Below are 25881 nucleotides of genomic sequence, written 5' to 3' on the forward strand. Positions count from 1 at the left end.
GAGAAAAAGATTGTACCAAGGATTTTTTTTGTTGTTTTCTTGAAGATGTAGTCAGTGTATCTCTAATAATACACTATAATCAGTCATTCTCAATTTTACTTATTTTAATGCAAGTATTTACTGTTACGCAGGCTGCATATTGTGTTTTTACATGCTGAATGCTGGATGGACGCCTACCTGCCTTGCTCTTTTATTGCGCATCGATCGGAATGGCTGCTCCGTACTGGATTAATGTCGCTATTTGTTAAGTTTTTTTAAATATATATATTGCACCTTTAACGTTGCTCAGCACCAACGGCATCCAAAGCATAACAAGATTCTTCTTACAAAAGAATCTTTAATATAGAAATGTGTCGAATGGCGCTAGGTAACGATTTCTTTGTTTTCTACATGTTTTCAGTGTTTTTAAAAGCAAAAGAAAACGGTGATCAAAAAAAGTGTTAAATTAGCTATCTTCATGGTGGTTATCCTGTTTATGGTACAGTCTATTCGTCACAATAGATAAAAAAAAGCCTATTATTTACTCATCTTAAGTGCATGAAACATTGTATATAAGTCTATGCACATGTCGGGGGTCAAACTGATTGATTGTACACAATTTAGCAAATGTGAACAGTTCATGTTAAACAGATTTAAATGGTTAGTACTCCAGAACGCTCTATATAACGTACATGCATTTTTGTTTCTTTAATAAGCCTTGACGTAGGAGAGTTTGACGCCCGTGTAGAACGCTGTTGAACGCTTCTGTTTTGTACCGTTCTGTCCTGGTACGAGAGCTATTAGCAAATTTGCACTTCTCCCATTTTGATTTTGTACCTCAAACTGCTTTATGTATCTGATTGTAAGGAGATTTAGATCTCGTTGTTTCTGGTATTTTTATGTTATCCCATCTCTTAAAAAAAGCTAAATAAATAAATGTTTTGAGAAGGCCTGTTCGGTATTTTGTAAACACACCATAAAGTTTGAACGGTCACTGCTGCCCCCTACTGGACTTTACATATAAATTGACCAGTTAAAAACAGAGTTTAAATCCATTTTATTTAACCTAAAATGTATAAAGTAATAGAACATTTTAACATCACATGCTTGTGAGCCTTGTGAAAGATGACAAAGTTTAACTTCTAAACGATGGCACGAGAAGATTCTTCTGAATTGGATATGAGTGCTTTAATACATTCAGTCATGATGATTCTAGAACACTTCACATCTACATCCAGAATCTACAATCAAGAGCAACATTAGAAGCATGAACTTTAAAATACATCCCAGCATTCCAAACATAAAATTTTGGCAAAGTGTGAGGAAAGAAATAAAAAAATTAAAAATAATTTCCTTGCCATGGTGAATACCAAAAGCAATGACTTGAACACTTAATCGAAGTAGTAATTTTGTAGGAAGATGCTGTCCAGGCCTTTGAAGACGGGCTGATAGTTGTAAATCAGAGCCTTTTCCTCTTCGATTTGCGAAGAAAAACGATGATGGTTTTTCATTGCTAAAAAAAACACAACACATAAATTCAGTGATCAGAAAGTAAGTTAATGAAAATTTTCTGACTCTATACTGCTTAAAATCTCTTCAATGTTGACTGTTTTCAGAACAAACATTTTAACACCAAGTTAAGTCAAATTAAAAGGGTAAAAGTTAACATTGCAACTGGTTTACACAACCAACCTTCAGAAACAAAGAAGTGGGCAGTGTAGAAAGTGGCTTTGATAGCTGAGAGGGTGTGCACCATACCAGCTTTCTCAATCCACTCAAACGGGCTTTTCTCTGGGTGCCACTGCACAGCGTAGAAGGGATATCGAGACGCTACAGGATATATAACAGAGGTTCAACAAACATTTTTGGATACACTGTAAAACTCAATAAGTTCAGAATACTCAAATGTTTTGAGGTAATAAGTTTCCTTAAATGTTTTAAGTTAACTAACTTATTTTTTTTAAGTTAATAGAACTTAATTTTTTTTGTGACAAGTGGGGCGGGGCCGAGAGCCATGGAAGTGGAGCAATGCTAGTGTGGTGCACAGGTGTCTTTCATTAACAATCACATCACTGGCATTCCTTCGCTCCCACAGTTCTCAGCCTCGCCCTACTCAAGTACATATAGTTAATTTACATTAACATTTAACCAAGATTTGAATGTGATGTTTGTTAGCAAAAAACACATGCTATTATAATTATCAAAGAGACTGTCAATATATACTTGCATGTATATAATCAAACAACATACAGTATATGTGGTCTTAAAAGTTTTGCAGCCCATCCTCAACCTAACCACACGGTCTACTCTTCACCAGAATGGTAACCCTACAAAACTAACATAACAGAACCCCCTGTCAATCCCAACATAACAACATTAAACACTAATTTATGTCTCCCTATGTTAATCTTATGCAAAAACACACAAAATAACACTTTATTTCAACATTTAGACAGTCTGATGCAAAGCATGCTGGGAATTAGAAATCTGCTGCAACTAAAACAGTTTAGTTTACTTGAAATATGTCAGTGCTGTGAACTCAAAAGTAAAAAAAAGTTTTAAATACTCATAACTTAATTTAACTGAACTAATTTGTTTAATTTAAGTTTGTCCTACTCAAACGAATTAAGTATTTTGAGCATTAGGGTTTACAGTGTATAATACACTGACAAGTATGTAAATGTAAAAAAAAAAACTTGCTAAAAATGCGAACAAACCAATATGTACTTAAAAATGTAAAACAGAACAGTTAGTATGGGTGAAACAGTGGTGTAGTCTAGTTTGCAATTTGCAATTTTTCCCTCCCAGCCTCATACTCACCCGTCCCTGAGTGACACCCCATAAGCACCACCACACTCACTAATGTATATAGTATGCATCTGATCTAGGCTACATGTTATGTGTTATCAACATGTCAATTTATTATAAGCAACACAAGACTTTAACAGCCAATGTCATATACAGATGGACTGATTTTTTACTGTTTAGTGTCAATCACCATCTAACTCAGCCAGATAAGATCTACATTTAGCCTTAGATGTTATATGAATAGGTTATTATCAACTGGCAATTTTCAATGCACATTTGCAAGTTGCAACTATTATAACAATAATGGAAAGATGAGGCTTATCAGTATGTCACAATATCACCCTATTTGGACTTTGTTTCCTGTTTTGCACCATTGCCAGTCTGTCATCATAGTTACGCATTTCAATTCACTAACTTGCAATTCGATTCAATATCAGTAATTTTGGACGGACTGTATATCAGGCACAGTACAGGCAAAAGAAAAAAAATTACATAAAATATACATGGGAATCAGTTGTTACTACATTAATATTGAAGGTTAAAATGAACTGATTTGAATACAAACTTAAATTACACTTAAGGACATTTTTATAATAATAAAGTTATAATAGGCCTACTAACTTTAAAATTATTTCTACTCCAATTAGTTTTTCTTGAAATATTAACATTTAAATAGTGGCTGCCAACTTGACGGATTTATTCAAACATGCATTATATAGGCTATGGAATAAAAATATGTAATATGGTGTATATATTTAGCTAAATGCTCCTCTCTCGAGTTAATTTTTCTAGCTGAGTTTATGATCACTGAATATGTTTGTTCTGAGGTAGCCTAAATGTGACATTGTGTGATATTGTTTACAAGCTGTTATTATAGTCTTTCCACAGTTAAAACACAGATAAAGCAATTACATGAGGCATGATACGGATTTCGGTAAGTTGTACTGTTTCTTTTAACATACCATGAGATGTTCATTCATGTTTATTTCACGCTGTAACCGGTATTAAGGTGGAGGAGATGATCAATTCACATGCGCTTCTCTTCAACTGAGGCACTGTGATCGGTCACGTCACATTAAGCGCCAAAATGGTATTTATGTTTATTTACTTAGAAGTAAAATGGGCAGAATTTGAAATATGAGACTTTGTTTCATGTCAAAAGCAACAAACTACATATCTTATTGTGATTTATTGGATGGTTAGATATCATTGTGCTTTTTTAAGTGGGTTTGCAGAAATCCTTGACCTTTTCTAGCGGGTATATGGCGTATACCTGCGTATCACATACACTACACCACTAGGGTGAAATCAGTTTAATGAGAATCAGCCGACCATGAGACTGGTTGAACGATGGGTTACATCACACAGATACACACACAAAGAGACGCTCTGTGATATACAGAGCGACATTCATACCCTCCATGGTGGAAATGAACTCTTTCCTGCCGTCTGTGTTTGTGGTCAGGACTCGATAGAAACGCTTCAGCTTGGCATTGCCACTGTAATTCTGTAAGAGCAAATCATGACTGATCAGTATGCAAAAAGCAGTACTGTGGGAAATAGAGAAGTCAACATTTCTGGTTTTAATGTTGGTTCTGTTGCTCCATTTTATGCATTGTGAAATTACTTCTGACAATAATTCTCATATGCATTAAAAAAAATGAAATTGGTACCTGCATGGACAAGCTCCAGCTGTGAAAATTAGATGTGATGTTTTCTTCCGCCAGAGACTGAAGAACATCCTTTGGAAATTTTTTGAACAACCTGCTGTTTTGGGCTCCTGTAATCAATCGAAATCATTGACCAAGCATTAACTATAGCTGATGCACAAAAATTGTAAACCAGAGAACACAAACTGTGGTTAGAAATATCGGTCTTTCAATACAGACTTTCAACCAATTCTGTCCTGATTTATTCGAGCGGACGGTCTGTGGGCAGGTAAATGTATGGACTTTTTTATATCCTTCCATCTAATGGCTGAAATAAGCTTGCACAATTTACATATATGAATGCGATCAGTGATGACAGAAGAACATACAGATAGCATCAGCTTTCAGTTCTGCTCTGACAGCCGCAAGACCAGCTGAACGCTGTGATTGTGCATTTTAAATCAGCAATGCTGAGCGAACATTGTGCTTTGTACATTTTTCATCTTCAAACCAAACTTGAGTCTTCAGCTGACAAATTTTAAATCCCGTCTGGCTAGCGCACTTCCCATAATGTTTACTTGTTAGGTCAGTAGGCAGAGAGTGGGCGGTAGTGTTGCCAAAAGTACCAAAGTTGGTACTGAAATTTTAAAAATGTGACACTTTGAGCACTGTTGAGTGGATTCGTAAACACCTCTGATTGGCCATTATGGTTTACTCGCTCAACATATGTCTGTGATTAGCTACAAAGATGCTTCAAAAACGTTGTTAATAGTCATCAATGAGGCTCTTAACCGCGCACTTACACAGATACACTCAAAAGTGTTTGAAAGCAGGCTTGTATCAGTGAATCGGTCTGCTGATAGATGCCTGCTTTCAAATTCAAACACTTCCGCATGCTTTCAAACACTCCCGTGCATTGATCATTGTAGCCATTCAGACATGTCTGATGAGCACCTCAACAAAAAGGCCAATCAGAGGTGTTTACGAATCTGCTCAACGGCGCTCAAAGCATCACATTTTTTCAAATTTCAGTCCTGACTTAGTATCATGGTTGGTACTTTTGACCACACTAGTAGGCGATGTTTTATATTGTTCGACCACTTGAGAGTTTACACTATGAAAGCATTCAGATTGAATGCGTTTTCGACTACCTCTGAAAGTGGTCGAAAGTGGACAAGCTCAAAACATTTTAGATCCCGCTTAGGCCTAAACAGCAAGTTTGAAAATGTTTCGAGCCTGTTTTAAGTGCCTTCCACTTGTAATCCAATCGACCAAAACCCATCTTAATACCAGGTGTGAACAGGCCCAATGAAGAACATGAAAATTGCACAAGAATAGAAAAAGTGTTGCAAATGTATAGTAGTTAGCCACATCATCATGTTGCACGTTTAGTTCAGTGATTGTTCTCTAGTTTATCATCTTGTTAACAACTTTTCAGACTGCAACATAGTGGGTTTCAGATCTGGCCCACATCTGGTACATGTGGGTTACACTCGGACCAGATGTGGACCGGACCATGGCCCACACTATGTTGCTGTCAGGGTGAACATATATACTTATAATAACTTATACAATAGAAGTATGCATTATTATATGTTTCCACCCATTAATTGCCACATGTTATCAACAGTGCTGTAGAGTTTGCCATTCCAATATGGTGGAAAACACAGGGTTACCAACCTGGGCTGAAGGTCAATGGCAGGGCGACTGCTTTGGTGTCGGTCAGGGTCAACAAGTTCTTGTTGCTGGTCAGAACCGTGAGCTGCTGGAGGCCCTGGCAGGTGCCCCAGATCGGAAAATAATCCGAAGCATCATTAGCCTGTTGTAGAGCATAAAGAAGAACCCTCAAAGAACATTCAGATCAATTTATACAACTTTTCACATATGACAATTTTTTTTTTAACATACCTTTATTGCAAGTTCATAGAAAATCTTCGCCACTCTGGTAAACTGAGACTTTTCAATGTCCACATTCCCTCCAGGTAGCAACAAACTAACCAGGTACAAACAATCAGCAGATTAAAGGTGAATCAAAAACCCACATCCCTTTTGGAAAATCCAGTTTGAAAAACAAGTGGTTTTGTAAAATGGTATCTGTTCTCTAGTTGGACAAGCTAAAGACCATGTTCCAACACATCTTCACGTTTTATTTATCTATTACTTATCCAGGAACGTCTCATTGAGATAACACAATCTCTTCTTCTAAAGAGTCCTGGTTAAAGGATTAGTTCCACCATACACCATAGTTCCAACATATTAATATTATAAAGCTCGGATGCATCAGGATATTTATTAATATTCTGCGATTGTGTTCATCAGAAAGAAGAAAGTCATATACACCTAGGATGGCTTGAGGGTGAGTAAAGCTTGGGCTAATTTTCATTTGAAAGTGAACTAATCCTTTAAGCCAGAAGCACATGTTTTCCTTTACCTTTAAGGCCTGGTTTCACAGACAGGGCTTAGACTAAGCCAGGATTAAGCCTCAATTAGGGAATTTAAGTAGCTTTTATAAACGTGCCCTAGAGAAAAACATCACGGGTGTGCATCTTGAGACAAAACAATGGCGCTGACATGCTTGAAGATATGTCAATGAAAGTTGCTTTCAGTTAAAACGGCTACAATATGCATTTTAGTCTATCTTAAGCCTTGTCTGTGAAACCAGGGGTATAGATCTTCAAAGGAGGAACTGTATTTATATCGGTTATTTTTTGCAATTCGTTCCATGCCCAGGGAGCATGAAAAGAGGAAGAAATGTTACCAAATGCTGAATGAATGTAGATCAGATCACGATAATCTAATACAGATTAAAAAAAGCACTCTGCACTATTTTCTTTCTGGCTCAAGCTAGAAACTTGGGTAAAGTTGGTTTTATATTCGCACATTCGGACATCCGTATTCAATAGTCTTGTTAATCACACTACATTGGACATTCAGTGGACATTCACAAGAAAATATGCCATTAAAACAATACTTGCCTATTTTGATCGACTGTGAAAAATGTTGTAAATTGACAATCGTTGGTTTGTCGATATCATGTCGCTGCTTACAATTCGCAAACATTAATTTATTGCACATTTTTTTGGAAAGTTTGAATTTATCAGAAGTCCGAATGTGCGAATATAAAACCAACTTTACCCAAGTTACATACAAAACATTTCTGCCAGCAAACTATTCAGAAACACTCACCCGTTTATTGCGCTGAATAGTTTTTCATACTCCTCATCTGTGCGATTTATGCTGCAAACAAACATATTTATCTGTGTGTATTCTTTTATTTTTATTTTTATTAATAGCATGTTGCTTGTGTTAAACATACCGGATTGGTACAACCCTGGCACCAGCTGACTCCAAGTGTTTCACATATGATGCAGCTATATAAGAAGATCCCTGTGCATGAGGGTCGTCCTCTAGGTTTTCCTGAGCTAAAATTCCTGAAACACAAAAGATAGAATGGGATTTTAACCAGTGAAGGAGAAAGAAAAGGAAAAAAACAGAGCATATTGCTCGTCTCGAAGTCACGCTGGTTTGTAGCAGCTGGTGTAACAACCACAAGAGCCCACAACCCCTCGAAAACATCAAACATGACTAATTTAGACAAGATAAGAGACTAGCTAACCACTGACTGGTTTAAGCATTTTCTTTTTTTGTCAGCAAGGTTAGGTGGTCTCCAACCATATGTTTAAACCCCTACGTGTTGCCGTGGCAAAGCACTGAAATAATCTAGAAGAAACGAGAACGTTCCAGCAACGGAGCTGCAGAGATGCTCCGATAGATAACAAATAAATAAAAAAATAAATCGCATGACATTGCAAAAATAGTAGATGTAATATCTTAGCATCATGCACTACTTTACCCGTTAAGAAATCGCTTGAATCCTCCTCAAAGATTCACTTTTATTCTTACCAATGATTGGTCTGTAATTTAAATTACGAGCGCATGATGCTGGAAACCCGCATAGAACAGCGGCGAACACCGCGAGCACGAGCACCTGGCGATACATCCACCTCAGGTAGCACACCAAAGGACGAAATAAATTAAAGCTCCTTGATGTTATCAATGAAGAAGGCAATGTCAGCTCCACTGGCGATGATGGTGATGATATCAGGCTTATAATAAAAGCTGCACCCGGATCCGCTAATTCCGCAGTCAGGTTAAACAAACAGCGTTTCGACACGCGGGTGAATTACTGAGGCGTGGATGTTCTTTCGCAAGGATCAGCTCTGAAGAATTCATAATCCAATGAGAGCGAAAATCACGACTGGCCCCGCCCACTTGATGCCTCACTTTAATTTAAAATGTTATTAAATTACAATGCCAGTAATTATTCTCAATTATTATTTGTTGTGTAATGACGCTTAATCATGATGCCATTATTATATTTAGTACGTTATGTTCTCATCTATAGGTAGCCTACTTGAAAAATAGCTAGTCATTAAAAAAAAAAAAATAAACACTTATAATCTTGCTCATGTACCAACAGCAATATTAATCATATTTAATGACTGGCACTGACCAATATTTTGCAAGCCTTTAACTGTTGAATCTACTGGAGAATTAATGACACATGACATTTTAAAATGCAGATATTTTGTATTTTATGTTTAATAGCCTATTCTTTAATTATTTTGCATTTAAAAGGTCTTATACATGAGGTAAAGAACACTTGATTTATAATATGACACTCACATGAGATGAACGGCTTCATACAGACTTCAGTTATAGCAGTGTCCTAGAAAAAGCTATTTTCAGCACAAAACACACTGTCTATACTTAAGTTCTAAACAGTGCATATAAAAATACATTTTATTCCTTTGTAAACAAAAAAATAATCCAAAATGCTCAGAAAGAGGAAGAGAAGCAAAATCAGAATGATAAAAAAAAAAAAAAAATAGATGATTGTTGTTTTAATAGAGAATCAGAGTTTGACTGATGTTGATTTCTGAGTTCTTCTTTTCTGTTCAGCTCTTCTGGATGTGAAGTCAAAACACAAAACAACAACAGTAGCCACGCCCACCAGAGCAGAGAGGACCAATTGGATCACAGCTTTAGTAGAATCACAACAGCAGATACAGTCAGAGTCTGAGGAGATAAAAGAGCAATAAGCATGACTAATAAAATGACTTACTATATGCTGCTGACTTAAGTAAATAAAAACTAATATAACCTGAACGTATCTGACAGAGTTCACTGATGTTGAGATGATGAGTCTGGTTGCTGATGGGATTGTTCAGCACACAGCTGTAGGTGTTTTTATCCTGATATTCCACCTCCAGATGTAAAGAGACGGTGCTGCTGAGATCAGACACACTGATGCTGGACAATAAACTGTTTCCTTTGTACCAGGAGAGAGTCACATGACCCACATTCACAGCTGAACACATCAATGAACATGATGATGATGATGATGATGATGATGAACAGTCTCTGGTGATGACAGGAACAGGAAGATGAGCTACAAAAGATTAGAAAAATCAGTATAAATCAAACCAACTGCAAGATTTATTTTACAATAAATTACTGTAGTCAGAAATTTATAGTGAAATTAATGCATGCTGGGTCATTTTCTTACGAATTACTGTAAATCAACAGCAAAATGATGCTGACATCACAGTAATTTACTGCTCTTGTTTTACTGTGAATCATGTTTAATCATGCCACTGTAAGGAATCATATTGTATAGTACTGTAATTGTTCGAAGTCACCATAATGGTGATCATTGTTCAGTTTGCTTGCAATCTTGGACCTTGTATATTCACATTCAAATTTCTGATCTAGCCAAGTTAGTCAAACTATTCTTAGCGTGAATATGGTAATTTCATTTTAGCATTATTTCAGCATGGAGATTTACCAATATCTTATTTCAAATTCATAACTGTTTGTAGATTGATCTTCCAACAAAGGTGAAGCAACTGCTGAGATTTGATTTTAAAAGGTGTGACATTTAAATGACCCCTACTGAGAAAGTAACGCAATTATTACCCAATTAATAACCCTTCAGGGTGTCGTGGAGGTGTGAGGTGAAGTGTCGAAGTCACAACATCCAAAACCTGATTTTGCTGAGTTCAACATGTTCCTGGGTCAACATTTTTGTTGATCCAGGAACAACATTCAAATCAACCAATCAGATTTGAGGGACAAGTTTACAGATTATGTCAAGTTTAGGCTTAAAATCATGAATTGGTGCTTCTACATCAGTGTTATTCATCTATCATTTCCCTCTGATTTTTGGGATAACTTATGGGTAGGGTTAGATTTAGGGGTAGGAATAGGGTTAAGACTATATTTTCAGACTAGAATGTTGTTCCAGGATCAACAAAATATGTTGACCCAGGAACGCATCTAACTCAGCAATATCAGGACGTGCGGCACAACATCTAGCTATGGGGTGCCTCAGGGCTCAGTGCTTGGACCACTTCTGTTCTCCATCTACATGTAATCACTAGGATCTGTCATTCGGAAACATGGCTTTTCTTATCACTGCTATGCTGATGATACACAACTCTACCTCTCTGGAGGATCTGAGCGTATCTGCTTGCATCTCAGCCTGCCTGACACACATTTCTGGCTGGATGAAGGACATTCAACTCAACCTTGCAAAGACAGAACTGTTTGTGGTTTGGCCAACCCAACACTTCATCACAAAAAAAATATGTAATGTAATATTTTAATGTAAATATAATCTACATTAATGCTCATTCTGACAGCACCCATTCACTACTGAGGATCCATTGGTGAGCAAGTAATGCAATGCTGAATTTCTCTAAATCTGTTCCACTAAAGAATTTCAAATGGCTAATTTTCATTTTTGAGAGAACTATTAATTTAAATGACTACAGGCAACTTTTATTATATTAGTCATTTATATAGTGTTATAATTAACACTATATTCATATTTATAGTTTATATTAATCAAATGCTTATTCCAGACAAGTGCCATAATGTGGGACTCCTATATAGTCAACATATGACAACAGATCTGTAAATCAGTGCCAAACACAAATAAAGTCAACTGGATTGTGTGTTTGTGAGTCTTGACTAATTAACTCACCATAAACCGTGACATTGAACATTTTCATTGACACCTTACGTCCAATGATCTGTGCTTTATAAGTTCCAGACTGGTTGGTTCTGATGTTCCTGACAGTGAGAGATCCAGTCCGGGGGTCCAAATGCAATCGGTCTTTGAATCCTTCAGCACTTCCAGATATAGAGATGATCTGGGTGACTTCAGCCATAGGAGAGTCTTCAGTTCCAAATCTCCATAGTATCAGATCATCTTTTTGTATTTCGGTGTCAGAGTGTAGAGTGACAGAATCTCCCTCCATCACTGACACTGACTCTGGCTCCACACCAAACACACCTGAAGAACAAACAGAAATGGTTAATCAGACTGAGAACTAATTGTTTGATCAGTTTGATTGATTACTGAAGGGATTATCTTACCAACAAGACACAACCAGCACAAACAGAACAAAACAAACACATGGACCATTTTTCAAGCCGTTCAATAACTCAAAATTTATGTGAATACTCAGAGTGACCAGTCGCTGCATGTGAATTCTCCTCTAACAGGATGTGACACCTAAGTCTGCACACACTCGCTGTGGTCGCAGTGATGTAAGAGATGCAAACATGTTTTATTGTATGCAGCATTTTACTGTTCTTGTTGGCAGAAAGCCACAGGTAGTTAAAATGGTCTTTTTGCTGCATCCTATATTTTTAAAGGTGAACTAAAATCAGAAAATGAAATACTGTGTAACTGAATTCACTACATCATTTCACTGTAAATCTGTTTTGTTTGATGTGGAATTCAGGCTATGATATTCATGTTAGCAAAAGAAAAGACACACTTCACCCACAAACATATGTGCACACACATGCACAAGCTGTCCGTCCACCCAACAAATGAAACCGCATATTGTTCCAGATAAGGTTTCACTTTGACTCACAAACTCAACCGATTGTCATGCTTTATATCATATCCATTTTTCTTTCTGCTTGACAAAAACATATAGGCTACCTATGGTTGGTTGATTTTAGATTGCTTAAATTTATATCAAGCACCATTGTGGCTAATTATACAATTAACAAACTGCAAAACTAGACATTTGCTTTTGAGGATATGAAAATGTCATTTGAAAATTTCTTGTAAAGGATGCTGCTTTTAAATTTGCATTCACATTAATACACAGTTAAAATCCCCTTTTCACTATGTAGCCTATAGCAAGGAGTTATTAAAACAAGACAAAAAGTGAAATTGATATAACTTAATTTGGGGTGTTCTTGATCAAGTGAAAGTGCACTGCATGTTATGTCAAGTGAGGCTGAGGCAAGAGGCATGCTTTTGAGATTCTTGTTTCAAACTCTCTGAACTGCAGAGTTTCGGGCTCTCTAGCGACATCTGGTAAAAACATGACATTACAAGTTACTTGTGGAGGAACTGTGAACAGGATAGTCTTCAAAAAATATAAATTATAATGGTTGCGTTTGATAGTTTGTCTATTTATAAAAAAGTTTGTATTTCTATATAGGCTATCCGTGTTTTTCTCGTTGTCATTGTTTTCATCGAAACATGCATCTTGAAAAAAAATCTATTAACATTATAAATTGCAGCTGTTTATCGTTTTCGGACACAAATGTAGTTACCCTGAAAATGCTCGAGCTTCAGGAAATCTGTGCTAGAAGAGATTAAAAAACAAGTACATGTGTCTGCAGGACAGTAATAGCAGTTTCCCGATTTCATAACAACTTTAGTAGGTGGGGATCAAACCTGGGGTGAGTTTCCCGAAAGCATCGTTGGTGAACCATGGTCGTAAGTCCCATTGAACTCTATTGGTAACGACGGAACTTGCGACCATAGTTCGCTTTGGGAAACGCACCCCTGTATTCCTTTCTCCAAGACACCAGGAAGTTTTGATATCACTCTTCGCGCATGTTTGTTTTCCCTTCTTTTTCCCCCCCCCTTTCACTATTTTTACATGGATAGTCACCAGTGGATCTCATTCAGTATAAAGTTTGTCTGTAATGGGTTTAAGTGTCGTTTTAAATTAATGTCAGACGTTGCATTCTGTCAGTTCAGAAATCAGATCAGTTCTGTGCTTTGACAGGACGATTAGCCCAACAAGGAGCAGTCCCACTTTCCATCTTTTTTTACTCAGATTTTATTTTACTCAACTCTTTTTTTACTAGCGATATGAAGATATGTTGTACTATTAGGCGTATTATTACTACACATACACGGTAAGTGGTATTTTATTGCTTTTGGTTTCTTTTCGCATCGTGTTTCTTTAAGCATATAGGCTAATATCAACACATATAGGCTAATTGCAGGGTGCGAATTACACAGTGGCCTTTTTTTAAATAACAAACCTCTGCATGACGTAAGGGTAGGCTATTATTTTCTAATAGCCTATTATAGTATTAAGTATTAGTTTTTATTTCAGTGCAGTGTTATGATTATTTTCAGCAAACAGTTTGCTTCGTTCTTTCAGTTTAACAATGTTAAAGAGGGCTAAGGTTATCATTCAGCTGAACTGCATTTCAAACACATTCTTCATCCATGCGATAAATGCAGCTCTTTAAGAGGACTGCTAAATATCTGGAAGTCTGGAAAACATCTGCTTCAAACTGCATAGAGATGCAGTTCAGTTTTACATGCATTTTAAAGCATCTAAATGTCTATATGACATCTGACAGGAGACGCCCTAGAGCAATTGCAGATGAGCAAACACTCAAACAAAATACATCTTGCAGATGTAAATGCAGACATTATAGTTATCTCCGAGATATGTGTGCTATCAGGGGAATGAGTGTGGTTTTAGCATATTTAAAGGGTTAGTTCACCCAAAAATGAAAATTCTGTCATTAATTACTCACCCTCATATTGTTCCACACTTGTAAGACCTTCATTCATCTTCGGAACACAAATTGAGATATTTTTGATAAAGTCCGATGGCTCAATGAAGTTAATTTACACTTTCAATGCTCAGAAAGGTACTAAAGACATTGTTAAAACAGTCGACGTGACTGAAGTGGTTCAACCTTAATGTCATAAAGCAATGAGAATACTTTTTGTGCACCAGAAAAACAAAATAACAAATTTATCATCTAACAATTTCCGTATCAGTCTCCGCCACGCGTTCACAAGAGCACTGCGATGCATGAGTGTGGTGATGACGCAGGAGCTGGCGTTCTGACATATGACCCGGAAATGCAAGGCTGTATTTACAAACAGAGGAAGACGCATGCTCAAAATAAAACGGTTCATAACTATGTCTGCAGATTGACACAGCATGAATTGCATTTTTTGCAATATCGCATTCATATCGCAGATGAATCGTCTTCGATAATGAACGTGATATTGCATAGCTTATCAGTGAACTACGGCTCTGTCTATTAAATGCCGCTCCATTTGAAAGCAGGTGATGGCGATTTAGCGGTAATCAGGGAACCGGCTTTACTGACGAAATGCGCGTGACAATCGCATGCGATATATCGCCCAGCCCTAATATACACCACTTTTTCATTGATAATTATTATAAACCCCACCTAATTCATTGATAAACTAAACTAGGAGTTGATCACTCCCTTTACCGCATGATTCTCACCTTTCTTTGATACAGAACAAACTTTGATTCTTTGACCAAACAAATTCTGTGTCATTTCACCTGTCTGCATTTCACATACTGATTCTGTTGTGGTTTTGCTAATCAATCTCTTTCTGAATAACCATTTCTGTTTGCTCTTCAGGTGTGTCAGGTGCTGAGACAGATGCAATAGAGTCAGTATCAGCGATGGAGGGAGATTCAGTCACTCTACATGGTGAAATACAGAGAGATGATCTGAACGTGTGGAGTTTTGGACCTGACGATACTGTCATAGTTATGAACTCTGAAATTAGGATGTTTAGAGACAGATTGCTGGTGGACCATTCGACTGGATCTCTTACCATCAAGAACATCACAGCTAATTTTTCTGGAATATATAAATTAGTCAGGAAGAGCTCCCACAAGACATTTAATGTTACTGTCTATGGTGAGTAGCTCAAGTCTTTCAATGGATTATCTCTGTCAAAACTTTTGATGTGCGACAATTAACACGAGTTTGCGTTAAAATAAATATTTTAGTTAAAAACTGAACACGTCTGCTCAATGCAGCACAGATCAGCAGCAGGAGTCAGATTTCATTTATCATGAGAGTGAGGAACTGACAGACAAGATGGTGGAAGATTTTAGCAATATTTTGGATTTAAACCCAGTGCTAATAGGGAACCTAGGGAACTAATAATAGGATTAGTTGTGTTTTTCTAGTTTCTAGGCCGTGTGGTTGTACGCATTTTACTTTCACTTTCAAATTAGACATGTAAAAGCGAGGCATAAGAGGGAACACCTCCCCATATCGGTGATAGCAACACCCATAATGCACTGGGCACATCCAAAGCCATGCCCAACCAGTCTGCCAGAGGGCTAGACGGTCCCATTTAACAACGCTTAGTCCGACCTTGCAGCCTCTGAATTGGGACACAGCCTGTGTGTGGGAAACGAAAATGTGGAAGTACAATCTGTAGTTTTCACAAAAGGATTTTTGCTGACAAATAAATGTGAATTTCTCAGTCAAAGTAACTCGGAGAATGAGTAAACATATACTACAGACATTGTAACAACACAAAGGGGGTTGAAAATCAGCAATGCTACACTTTAAGCATGTTATGATGAGACTGTGATAGATTCACTTACCAAACTGAATATAAAGCTGGTAGATTTAACTGTAAATTATCTTTTACCTGTTTATTATTCCATGTTTTCCAGCTCATCTGCCTGTTCCTGTCATCAGAAGTGACTCTTCACAATGTTCTTCATCATCATCATCATGTTCATTGGTGTGTTCAGCTGTGAATGTGAGTCATGTGACTCTCTCCTGGTACAAAGGAAACAGTTTATTGTCCAGCATCAGTGTGTCTGATCTCAGCATCAGTCTCTCTCTACCTCTGGAGGTGGAATATCAGGATAAAAACACCTACAGCTGTGTGCTGAACAATCCCATCAGCAACCAGACTCAACATCTGGACATCACTCACCTCTGTCACACATGTGCAGGTATATACACCCAAATAAATATGGTACTCCTACAAACTCTAAATTATAATAGAAATGATCCAAAATTAGTATTTCACACAGAACTATTTAATATTTTTCTAGATTACAGATATATTTGTTTTTGCTCCATTCTGTAAAGCATTATGAGTGTTAGTTGCAGATGCAGTTACGATTTCTGTAGTTTCTGCTCTACACTGGCTAGCTATAATATTAAAAATAGCCTGACAGCAAATAGTCTTACAGCTTTTTGACCATGTATTGCCAGGTCCAGTAAACTAACTAATGTCTTTACTTCTCCATATAGCACCCTTAGGAGTGATAGTGGGGGGATGTGTCGGTGCCCTTCTGTTGGTAGCTGGGGGAACTGCTGTTTGTTTCTTCATGTATTTTAAAAAAGCAAAAGAAAGGGGTAAGTGTTATTTAAAGCTGATACAATAAAAATGGTCAGATACCTTTGAAAAAATGTAACTTTGTAACCACAATTTAAAAAAATTGGCTAGAATGTGGCAGAATTTAATGGTTCTGCTACTTGGACTTACATCATTGTTTAATTGAAGTCATTATTTTAAAACAGGGCAAGATCCTGAGCCACAAGCTATTCCACTAAACAACGGTAAGGCCCTATTTCTTGATATATTGCCGTATACTGACTGCTGTGTTTGAATGCATGAGATGTATCCTACATGGCTTCATTAAAATTACCCATTTCTGTTAAAGACAACACATTATTTGTCCAAAGAGTTAGAGATGAAATGTTCAAGATATGGAATACATATACTGAAAAGGTACAGAGTTAGTAACGCTAGTCCAAACCACAATCTGTCGATTAACTAAATGACCATCAACCAGAGGTCCCCGGCTCAATTTTCTGTATAAACATAAATATTAATGAAAGCAAAAATATTAAATATCACAGATGTATATTGACAGAGTAATCCGCTATTTTGTAGCGGGGGGTCAAAATGACAATTTTCACCTGAGATTTGGAGCCAACTTACAAGGGTGTAAAATGACTTTAGAAAGATGTATTTTATTTTTTTTGCACAGAGATCGGTAGGTCTGTTAGTAAAATCTGTTGACTTTAGCCATCTTTGTTTCATTATATGCCAACAGTGACAGTTCAAAAATAGCAAAAAAAAACAAAACAAAAAAAACACTGCCTCAAATTTGCATGCCTGTAACTCAACAAGTATTAAATATATCTTAATATCCTTCTAGATTCTGGTTCTTAATAAGCTTTGCTTTTGGTATCTTCATTTTGAAGGCCCTCAATGGTTCAATCCCAGAGATACGGAGATCTTAATGCGGCTCCATGAGTAAATTGGTCAATTGAACACATTTTTAGTAGTCAAAAACCAAATGTGGGTCACATTGCATACAGCTGATACTTTTTTCTTTTAAAGATGAATATATGAAGAACAAATAATGTTGAAACTAGAAATGTATCTCGTGTTTTTCTATCATCTCAATTGCATGGAACATACTTGAGTGCCATAAATATTCCTCTTCCAAAGTTTGCATGCCTGTAACTCTAAAAGTATTTAAGATATCTTAATATCCTTCTAGATTCTCATTCTTAATAAACTTTTCTTTTCAAATCTTAATTTTCAATGCCATATATAGTTCAGACTTATAGATATGGGGATCTCAAAGCAGCTCCATATTCAATTTGTTGAATTTTACCCATATTTAATGATCAAAAACCAGTTGTTGTTTAATTTGCATCTGATACTTATTGGATTCAAATAGGAAAGTCTGAAGAATGTTTAAACTAGAAATGTTTCTTGTTTCCTCTATTACCTCATATTTGTATTCCACTGACAATTGGTATGTTTAACTGAATCAAGTCTGATGATTGTTTGAACAGGTCCAGAAGTTGAAGAAGTTGATAACCCAAATAATGGTAAGATGTTGCATTATTTTGTTAACTGGATCTCTCTGTGTGTTTGAGTCCAAATCAGATTAAAATCTTTGTCTTCAGCAGATCTAAAAATGCCTGTTCAGGAGAGAGCTTTACCAAACAGTAAGTTACTGTAAAACAGTGTGTGTTTTTTCATTGTCTGTTACAAGTAATCAGAAATAACAACTAATAAATAAATAATAATAATAATAATAATAAAAATCAGTGATTATTGTTCAAACAGGTCAGGAAGAGTGTCATCCACTTATTAATGGTAAGATATTGAAATACTGTGTCCACTGTGTGCTTTTGTTTGTTTAAAATAAATAAATAAATAATAATAATAATAATAAACAAAATCAGCCTTTAATACAGATTAAGATCTGTCTTTTACTGGACAAATGTCCAGTAGGAGAGATATTTGTGAAATGCTCCATTGTTTTGAATCAGTTTGACAGAGTTTTAAACCAACAGCATAGGATTTTGTGTTTGTAGAGTCATGTTTGTGCTAAAATTAACTTTTTATCTGTCCATTTATAAAATTAGTTCTTATGTATTGGTTATCATTTACATGCTATATTTCAGTACAAGTACAAGAGCAGAGCAGAATGTAAGATGTCCACTGACAATCTTCACCTCTGCTGTAGCTCTTATACCAAATATGTTGCCATAAGTTGCTGCCTCGGGTTTAATGAAGACAAGTGAGAACTGAAGGTCTGTGAGGGAAAAGTGCCATTTTATGATCCATATGGAAAGATATTAAGATAAATACGTTTAAGTTAAACAAGATCTTCACACACAGTTATATGACATCAGAAGCCTTGTTATATGTAGCACACACATACTGTATATAGGCTACTATGTTATTATATCTACTGTTATTATCTATATACACTTTGTGTTCCATGGAAAAAGTCATGAGTTTAGAATGACTTGAGAATGGTTGAATGATGACTTTTTTTAGATTAACTAACCCCTTTATACACTTGATGCAGATAGTAAATATTAGGGGAAAAGAGACCTCTTGTGTGGAAATGAAAAGTGCAGGGAATGTGTAAAAAGTACACTTAATTTCCCAGAATGCCATTGTTGAATTCCTCAGAATTTCGGTAAGTTCCACTTCCTTTAATTCCAATGAAACTTCCTGTGTGCTGTGGCCAATTCACTTCAAATTCAAACTAGTGAATTGAAAGGGAGCCTGTTCTTTACCGTAGTTGAAACTTTATTTTATTACATATAGCATTTAGAATAACAGAGAGAGAGAGAGAGAGAGAGGATACTTCACTGTAGGAAAACTAAGTTGAACACTGGGGAAATAAATTCTGTTCTGAGCAAAAACAAAAAGGCAATAAAGTACAACTCTGAAACCACAAGATGCAATTGATGTTTCATTGAATCATGTCTGATGATTGTTTGAACAGGTCCAGTTCTTGATAAAGTTGACAAAGTTGATAACCCAAACAATGGTAAGATGTTGCATTACTTTGTGTACTGAATCTCTCTGTGTGTTTGAGTACCAATCAGATTAAAATCTTTGTCTTCAGCAGATCTGAAAATACCTGATGAGGAGCGAGATTTACCAAACTGTAAGTTACTGTAAAACAATGTGCATTTTCATTGTCTGTTACGAATGATCAGAAAGAAAAATGTGATTATTGTTTGAACGGGTGATAATGAAGATAATGAAATCTAGTGATACACCTGCCTTACAACACCACTGTGAGCATCTTTACCAATGCTTGTGTTATGCATCCTCAAAGATGATCTTATCATTTAAAATATCACAGGCACCTTAGGCCCTGATATCAAAGGGTTAGTTCACCCAAAAATGAAATTTCTGTCATTAATTACTCACCCTCATGCACCCGTAAGACCTTTGTTCATCTTCGGAACACAAATTAAGATATTTCTGATAAAATCCAAGAGGTTTTTTCTCCATTGAAAGCAATGAAATTACCACATTTAAGGTCCAGAAAAGTAGACATTGTTAAAACAGTCGACGTGACTGCAGTGGTTCATCCTTAAAGGGATAGTTTACCCAAAAATGAAAATTAGATGTTTATCTGCTTACCCCCAGGGCATCCAAGATGTAGGTGACTTTGTTTCTTCAGTAGAACACAAATGATGATTTTTAACTCCAACCGTTGCCGTCTGTCAGTCAAATAATGGGAGTGAATGGGAACTCGAACAATAAGAGTCAAAAAACATGCACAGACAAGTCCAAATTAAACCCTGCGGCTCGTGACGACACATTGATGTCCTAAGACACGAAATGATCTTGGATGCCCTGGGGGTAAGCAGATAAACATCAAATTTTCATTTTTGGGTGAACTATCCCTTTAATGTTATGAAGCGACGGAGAATACTTTTTGTGTGCAAAAAAATAAATAAAAAATAACAACTTTATTCAACAAATTCGTCTCTACCTTGTCAGTCTCCTACGCTGTTTACGTCTTGCACTTCCGTGTTTTAAGTCAGAACGCCGGCTCAATATTGGCCAAAGCTGATCACGTGAGCACCACGACGCATGTGTGTGATGCTGACGCAGGAGCCGGCCAATAATGAGCCGGTGTTCTGACGTAGAACCTGGAAGTGAAGGATGTAAACAGTGTATGGGAATTACACAGAAGAGAAGATATTGTTGAATAAAGTCATTATTTTTGTTTTGTTTTTGCGCACAAAAAGTATTCTTGTCGCTTCATAACATTAAGGTTGAACCACTGCAGTCAAATCAACTGTTTTACAGTTTTCTTTACTACCTTTCTGGAACTTGAATGACGGTAATTATGTTGCTTTCAATGGAGGATTAAAAAAACTCTTGGATTTCATCAAAAATATCTTAATTTGTGTTCCGAAGATGAACGAAGGTCTTACGGGTGTGGAACGACATGATGGTGAGTAATTAATGACTTTCATTTTTGGGCGAACTAACTTTTTAAGATATGAAAAGAGACTATAGTCTCAATATGACTTCCCATGGATTAATAAAGGAATAATAAAAGATGCATTTTGGTTGATCAGATTGCAAGTGGACTAAATACAGGTTTAAACGAGGTCTAAAATGTTCTGAGCTTGTCCATTTTCGACCACTTCTAGAGGTACACTTTGTTGGCTGAAGACCCAAGTTTGGTTTGAAGATGAAAAATGTACCCAGCACAATGTTCTCTCACCATTCCTTATTTCTAACATACAATCGCAGCTGGTTCAGCTGGTCTTGTGGCTGTCAGGGCAGAAATGAAAGCTGATGCTCTCTGTATGTTTTTCTGTCATCTCCGGTCATGTTCATATGTAAATTGCATGACCTTATTTTGTCCATTAGATCAAAAGATCTGTAAAAAAACCCTGTACATTTACCCGCCCACAAAGAAATCAGGAGAGAAGTGGTTGAAAGTGGACAAAAGAGACGGATTAAAATACCAGGTGTAAACAGGACCTTAGTCACATAAAGTTTGTTTGACAAAATCTCAGTTGCATACCACCTATACATGTTTAATTCCTTTCTTGAATATTTATTTTTTCCCCTCCAGATTTGTTTCATGATGGGAAGGATGAAATGAAGAAAATAAAAGTGGAGCCAGGAAAAACTGTCACTCTAAAATCTGGTGTTACTGAAATAAAGAAAAATGATCGTCTTCGGTGGAAATATGCTGATCGCAGAATGTCTGATTCCACGACCTTATTTACTGTCATTGCTGTATGCAATAAAATGAACAATAGGGTCTCATTAAGGGATGGTCCTGGTGGGAAATTCAAAGACAGACTGACGCTGGACCATCAGACTGGAAATCTCACTATCAAGAACATGAGAGTCAAAGACTCTGGGCATTTTAAACTAGAGATCTCCAGCAACACAAATCCTCTTACGAAAACCATCAAAGTCAATGTCCGTGGTGAGAAGCTTAAGCCAACTTCCATTTTGACTTGTTTTTTGATGCAGTCAACTCAGCCATAGCATTAGTTAAAAATTTAATAAATGTTAGAAAATGTTTCTGTCAGCACTTCACAATAGTAGTGTTTTTAATAGCATATATTCTTATTTTTTTCCCTCCAAATAAATATTAAAAGGGACATTTCTCTATGCTTGTGTTATTGTATGTACAATTATGATATAATTATATATCTGTGATCAGGCAGTTGTAATGTAAAAAAATTGCCGGGCCTAATGCTGAAATCTGTGTTGAGTCGCATGATGCATTTTCGAACATTTAATTTGCTATACAGTATTTATTTAACACTGCTGCTTTCTCTCTTTTCACTTTGTGTTTCTTTGTTTTCTTACAGCTTCCACACAAAAGGTTATGGATGATCCAAATGAGACAAATTTGTCCTTGATACCAGAAGAGGACCCCAACAACACCAGTACATATACTGTGCAGCCGACGGACCCTTTATCCAATGAGGATGAGGAGTCTGGTGGGGAACGGTGACACAATTTAAATGTTCTGTAAAGGTGACCAAAAATCCGAACCTTTACAGAACATTAGCGTCGTTCCTAAAACATCCTCTTTTGCTAATTAAAGTGCTGCAGTTCAGGGTTCCTCATATGACTTCAGTGTGACATTCCATTTTGATTATTTTATGATCACTTAAGAACGTTACAAAGAGGACATTTGGGACGTTAACAGAATGTTCCCACATGGTCCTCTGTTGGTTATTTAATAACGTTCCCGATATGAGTTTAGGGGGACGTTCTATTTTGGTTATTTTATGGTTGTGCAAGAAAGTTACAAAGAGGACATTTGGAAAGTTAAGAGAACGTCCTGTAGTAATAGTCCCCTAAACATTCCCAGAACGTCCTGAATGTTCCACATCGTGACTGTCTCAGAACGTACTGGGAATGTTACTTGGCAATGTACTCGGCAACACCAATGGGGACGTTCTGAGAATGATATAGGAACGTAAAATTTCTAGCAGGATACGTATTGTGACAATATGCAAAAACAGATGCACGTTATGTGTTGATGAGCGAACCCTGACAGCAATATAGTGTCGGCCCAGTTAATCCACATGTATCAGATGTGGACCGGATCTGGGCCACACTATGTTGCTGTCTGGGAAAGGTTTTTCATTTGATTTGGTAGGACAACATACTTCTAAACTGACAGAATATTTTGCTAAATATAATGCTATAGTATAATATAGTATATCATTTCAATACACAAAAATATGTTAATCTCTGGACCAAAATGACTCAAAATGCCAGTCTCAATTATGAACCTCGTATTGTACATAAACAGCAACAGGTTTATTTGTATCTTATATAATAGATTGAGTGTGACATATAGCCATTAAAGGTGCCCTAGATTATGTTTTTAAAAGATGTAATATACGTCTAAGGTGTCCCCTGAATGTGTCTGTGAAGTTTCAGATCAAAATACCCCATAGATTTCTTTTTATTAATTTTTTTAACTGCCTATTTTGGGGCATCATTATAAACGCGCCGATTTTATGCTGCGGCCCCTTTAAATCCCGTGGTCCATGCCCACAGAGCTCGTGCTTGCTTTGAACAGTGCCTTAACAAAGTTTACACAGCTAATATAACCCTCAAATGGATCTTTACAAAGTGTTCGTCATACATGCAGCATGCATGCGTCGGATTATGTGAGTATTGTATACTGTTATATTGTTTACATTGATTCTGAATGAGTTTGATGGTGCTCCGTGGCTAACGGCTAATGCTACACTGTTGAAGAGATTTATAAAGAATGAAGTTGTGTTTATGAATTATACAGACTGCAAGTGTTTAATAATGAAAATAGCAACAGCTCTTGTCTCCGTGAATACAGTAAGAAACGATGGTAACTTTAACCACATTTAACAGTACATTAGCAACATGCTAACGAAACATTTAGAAAGACAGTTTACAAATATCACTAAAAATATCATGATATCATGGGTCATGTCAGTTATTATTGCTCCATCTGCCATTTTTCGCTGTTTTCCTTGCTTGCTTACCTAGTCTGATTATTCAGCAGTGCACAGATCCAGACGTTCTGCCCTTGTGTAATGCCTCAATCATGGGCTGGCATATGCAAATATTGGGGCGTATACCCCGACTGTTACGTAACAATCGGTGTTATGTTGAGATTCGCCTGTTCTTCAGAGGTCTTTTAAACAAATGAGATATATATATATATATATATATATATATATATATATATATATATATAAAGGGGGAAACAATGGAGTTTGAGACTCACTGTATGTCATTTCCATGTACTGAACTCTTGTTATTTAACAATGCCACGATAAATTCAATTTTTCATTCGAGGGCACCTTTAATGTTTGTGTAAATATTTGTGAGCATGTTGAGTTTTTAATATTCAGTCCAGTGTTTATTTACATACTGTGATATTTGAGAAGTTCTTTTTAAATTCACTGTGAAAACACTCCATACTATGAAATATTAACTAATTTTTTTCGACTAATACAAACTGTCTCATCTAAAAATTTATGTTTTTAAAAATTAACATAACTGCTTCAAAATGAGCATTTTCAGTATGAGTGTGTGTAATTGAAATTGTAGAACAAAACGTCAAAGTATCAAGTTATGTTTACTGCAGGTTTTATTTTACTCATAAATTTAAAAAGCGCATTATAAAACCCCTATAATCTTGGCGGGAACTAGAAACCATCCCTGTACCTCTCTATAGAAACTTGGAGTTAATTTATGGACTTACACTCTTCAGTTTTAAATATGTCTAAGAGTTACAGGGCCTTGTTTAGTCAGTAAACACATTTAAAATGAATTTTGCAGTTGTATTACACTTTAGCCTGTACATGTTAAATTTGTATGAAAATGTTATAAATGCATATTATAATGAAATAAAGGCTAATATGCATATTAATTTGTGTGTTTTTATTTGATTGATAGACACCAGTTAAATGGATAGTTCACCCAAAAATGAAATTTATCCCATGATTTACTCATCCTCAAGCCATCCTAGATGTATCTTCTTTCAGACAAACACAATCAGAGATTTATTTAAAAATATCCTGGCTCTTCCAAGCTTTATAATGGTAGTGAATGGGGCTTGAGATTTTGAAGCCCGACACTGTTAATGTGAACAGCATGACGCATGTGTGTGATGCTGACGCAGGAGCCGGCCAATAATGAACAACGTAGATGAATGACACAGAAGAGAAGATATTGTTGAATAATGTCATTGTTTTTGTTTTGTTTTTGCTTCTCATCTCTTCATAACATTAAAGGGATAGTTCATCATTACTCACCCTTAAATTGTTCCAAACTGGTATGAGTTTCTTCTGCTGAACACAAAAAATGATATTTTGAAGAATATGGATAACCAAACAGCTGATGGACCCCAATGACTCCCATAGTTTGGAAGAAAATACTATAGAAGTAAATGGTGCCTATCAACTCTTTGGTTACCGATATTCTTCAATCTTCTTTTGTGTGTGTTCAGCAGAAGAAATAAACTGGTGTGGA

At 36.3% G+C, this 25881-nt stretch overlaps 3 protein-coding genes across 10 annotated transcripts; 1 reads left to right on the top strand and 2 right to left on the bottom strand.

The window, feature by feature from the left end:
- Positions 1–1039: 1039 nt before the first annotated feature.
- Positions 1040–8673, bottom strand: zgc:171566. The gene is made up of 9 exons (XM_067396725.1): positions 8340–8673; positions 7753–7867; positions 7623–7673; positions 6345–6429; positions 6117–6255; positions 4461–4567; positions 4204–4294; positions 1672–1809; positions 1040–1492 (listed from the first exon to the last, which is right to left on the bottom strand). The coding sequence occupies exons 1-9, from the start codon at positions 8434–8436 to the stop codon at positions 1371–1373; spliced, it is 945 nt and encodes a 314-aa protein (XP_067252826.1). The 5' UTR covers positions 8437–8673; the 3' UTR covers positions 1040–1370.
- On the bottom strand, positions 7753–11994 carry LOC137028028 (CD48 antigen-like). The gene is made up of 5 exons (XM_067396727.1): positions 11880–11994; positions 11485–11796; positions 9601–9888; positions 9123–9515; positions 7753–7867 (listed from the first exon to the last, which is right to left on the bottom strand). The coding sequence occupies exons 1-4, from the start codon at positions 11926–11928 to the stop codon at positions 9352–9354; spliced, it is 813 nt and encodes a 270-aa protein (XP_067252828.1). The 5' UTR covers positions 11929–11994; the 3' UTR covers positions 7753–7867; positions 9123–9351.
- A 1341-nt stretch (positions 11995–13335) lies between these two features.
- LOC137028023 (uncharacterized) lies at positions 13336–25256 on the top strand. Of its 8 annotated transcripts, none has more exons than XM_067396712.1 (12): positions 13336–13676; positions 15186–15470; positions 16244–16531; positions 16836–16940; positions 17106–17144; positions 18399–18434; positions 18513–18554; positions 18658–18705; positions 19853–19897; positions 19979–20017; positions 21959–22321; positions 22713–25256. In XM_067396712.1, the coding sequence occupies exons 2-12, from the start codon at positions 15230–15232 to the stop codon at positions 22856–22858; spliced, it is 1392 nt and encodes a 463-aa protein (XP_067252813.1). In that variant the 5' UTR covers positions 13336–13676; positions 15186–15229; the 3' UTR covers positions 22859–25256. The 8 variants fall into 8 exon arrangements, with proteins under 8 accessions (XP_067252813.1, XP_067252815.1, XP_067252817.1 ...); XM_067396714.1 differs by having other exon boundaries at positions 18676–18705; positions 19976–20017; XM_067396716.1 differs by having other exon boundaries at positions 18676–18705.
- The last annotated feature ends 625 nt before the right edge of the window (positions 25257–25881 follow it).

The sequence above is a fragment of the Chanodichthys erythropterus genome, chromosome 10 (genome assembly GCF_024489055.1).
Source record: "Chanodichthys erythropterus isolate Z2021 chromosome 10, ASM2448905v1, whole genome shotgun sequence".
Lineage (NCBI taxonomy): Eukaryota > Metazoa > Chordata > Actinopteri > Cypriniformes > Xenocyprididae > Chanodichthys > Chanodichthys erythropterus.

Coding starts and splice junctions, on each gene's coding strand:
- zgc:171566 (XM_067396725.1), bottom strand. CDS start 8,436: ATGTATCGCCAGGTGCTCGTGCTCGCGGTGTTCGCCGCTGTTCTATGC. Junction 6,256..6,344: donor TCTATGAACTTGCAATAAAG/GTATGTTAAAAA, acceptor GCTCTACAACAG/GCTAATGATGCTTCGGATTA. Junction 1,493..1,671: donor CCACTTCTTTGTTTCTGAAG/GTTGGTTGTGTA, acceptor TGTTTTTTTTAG/CAATGAAAAACCATCATCGT.
- LOC137028028 (XM_067396727.1), bottom strand. CDS start 11,928: ATGGTCCATGTGTTTGTTTTGTTCTGTTTGTGCTGGTTGTGTCTTGTT. Junction 9,889..11,484: donor GTTCAATGTCACGGTTTATG/GTGAGTTAATTA, acceptor AATCTTTTGTAG/CTCATCTTCCTGTTCCTGTC. Junction 9,516..9,600: donor ACTCTGTCAGATACGTTCAG/GTTATATTAGTT, acceptor TTATCTCCTCAG/ACTCTGACTGTATCTGCTGT.
- LOC137028023 (XM_067396712.1), top strand. CDS start 15,230: ATGGAGGGAGATTCAGTCACTCTACATGGTGAAATACAGAGAGATGAT. Junction 18,555..18,657: donor GGAGAGAGCTTTACCAAACA/GTAAGTTACTGT, acceptor AATAAAAATCAG/TGATTATTGTTCAAACAGGT. Junction 18,706..19,852: donor GTGTCATCCACTTATTAATG/GTAAGATATTGA, acceptor TTGTTTGAACAG/GTCCAGTTCTTGATAAAGTT.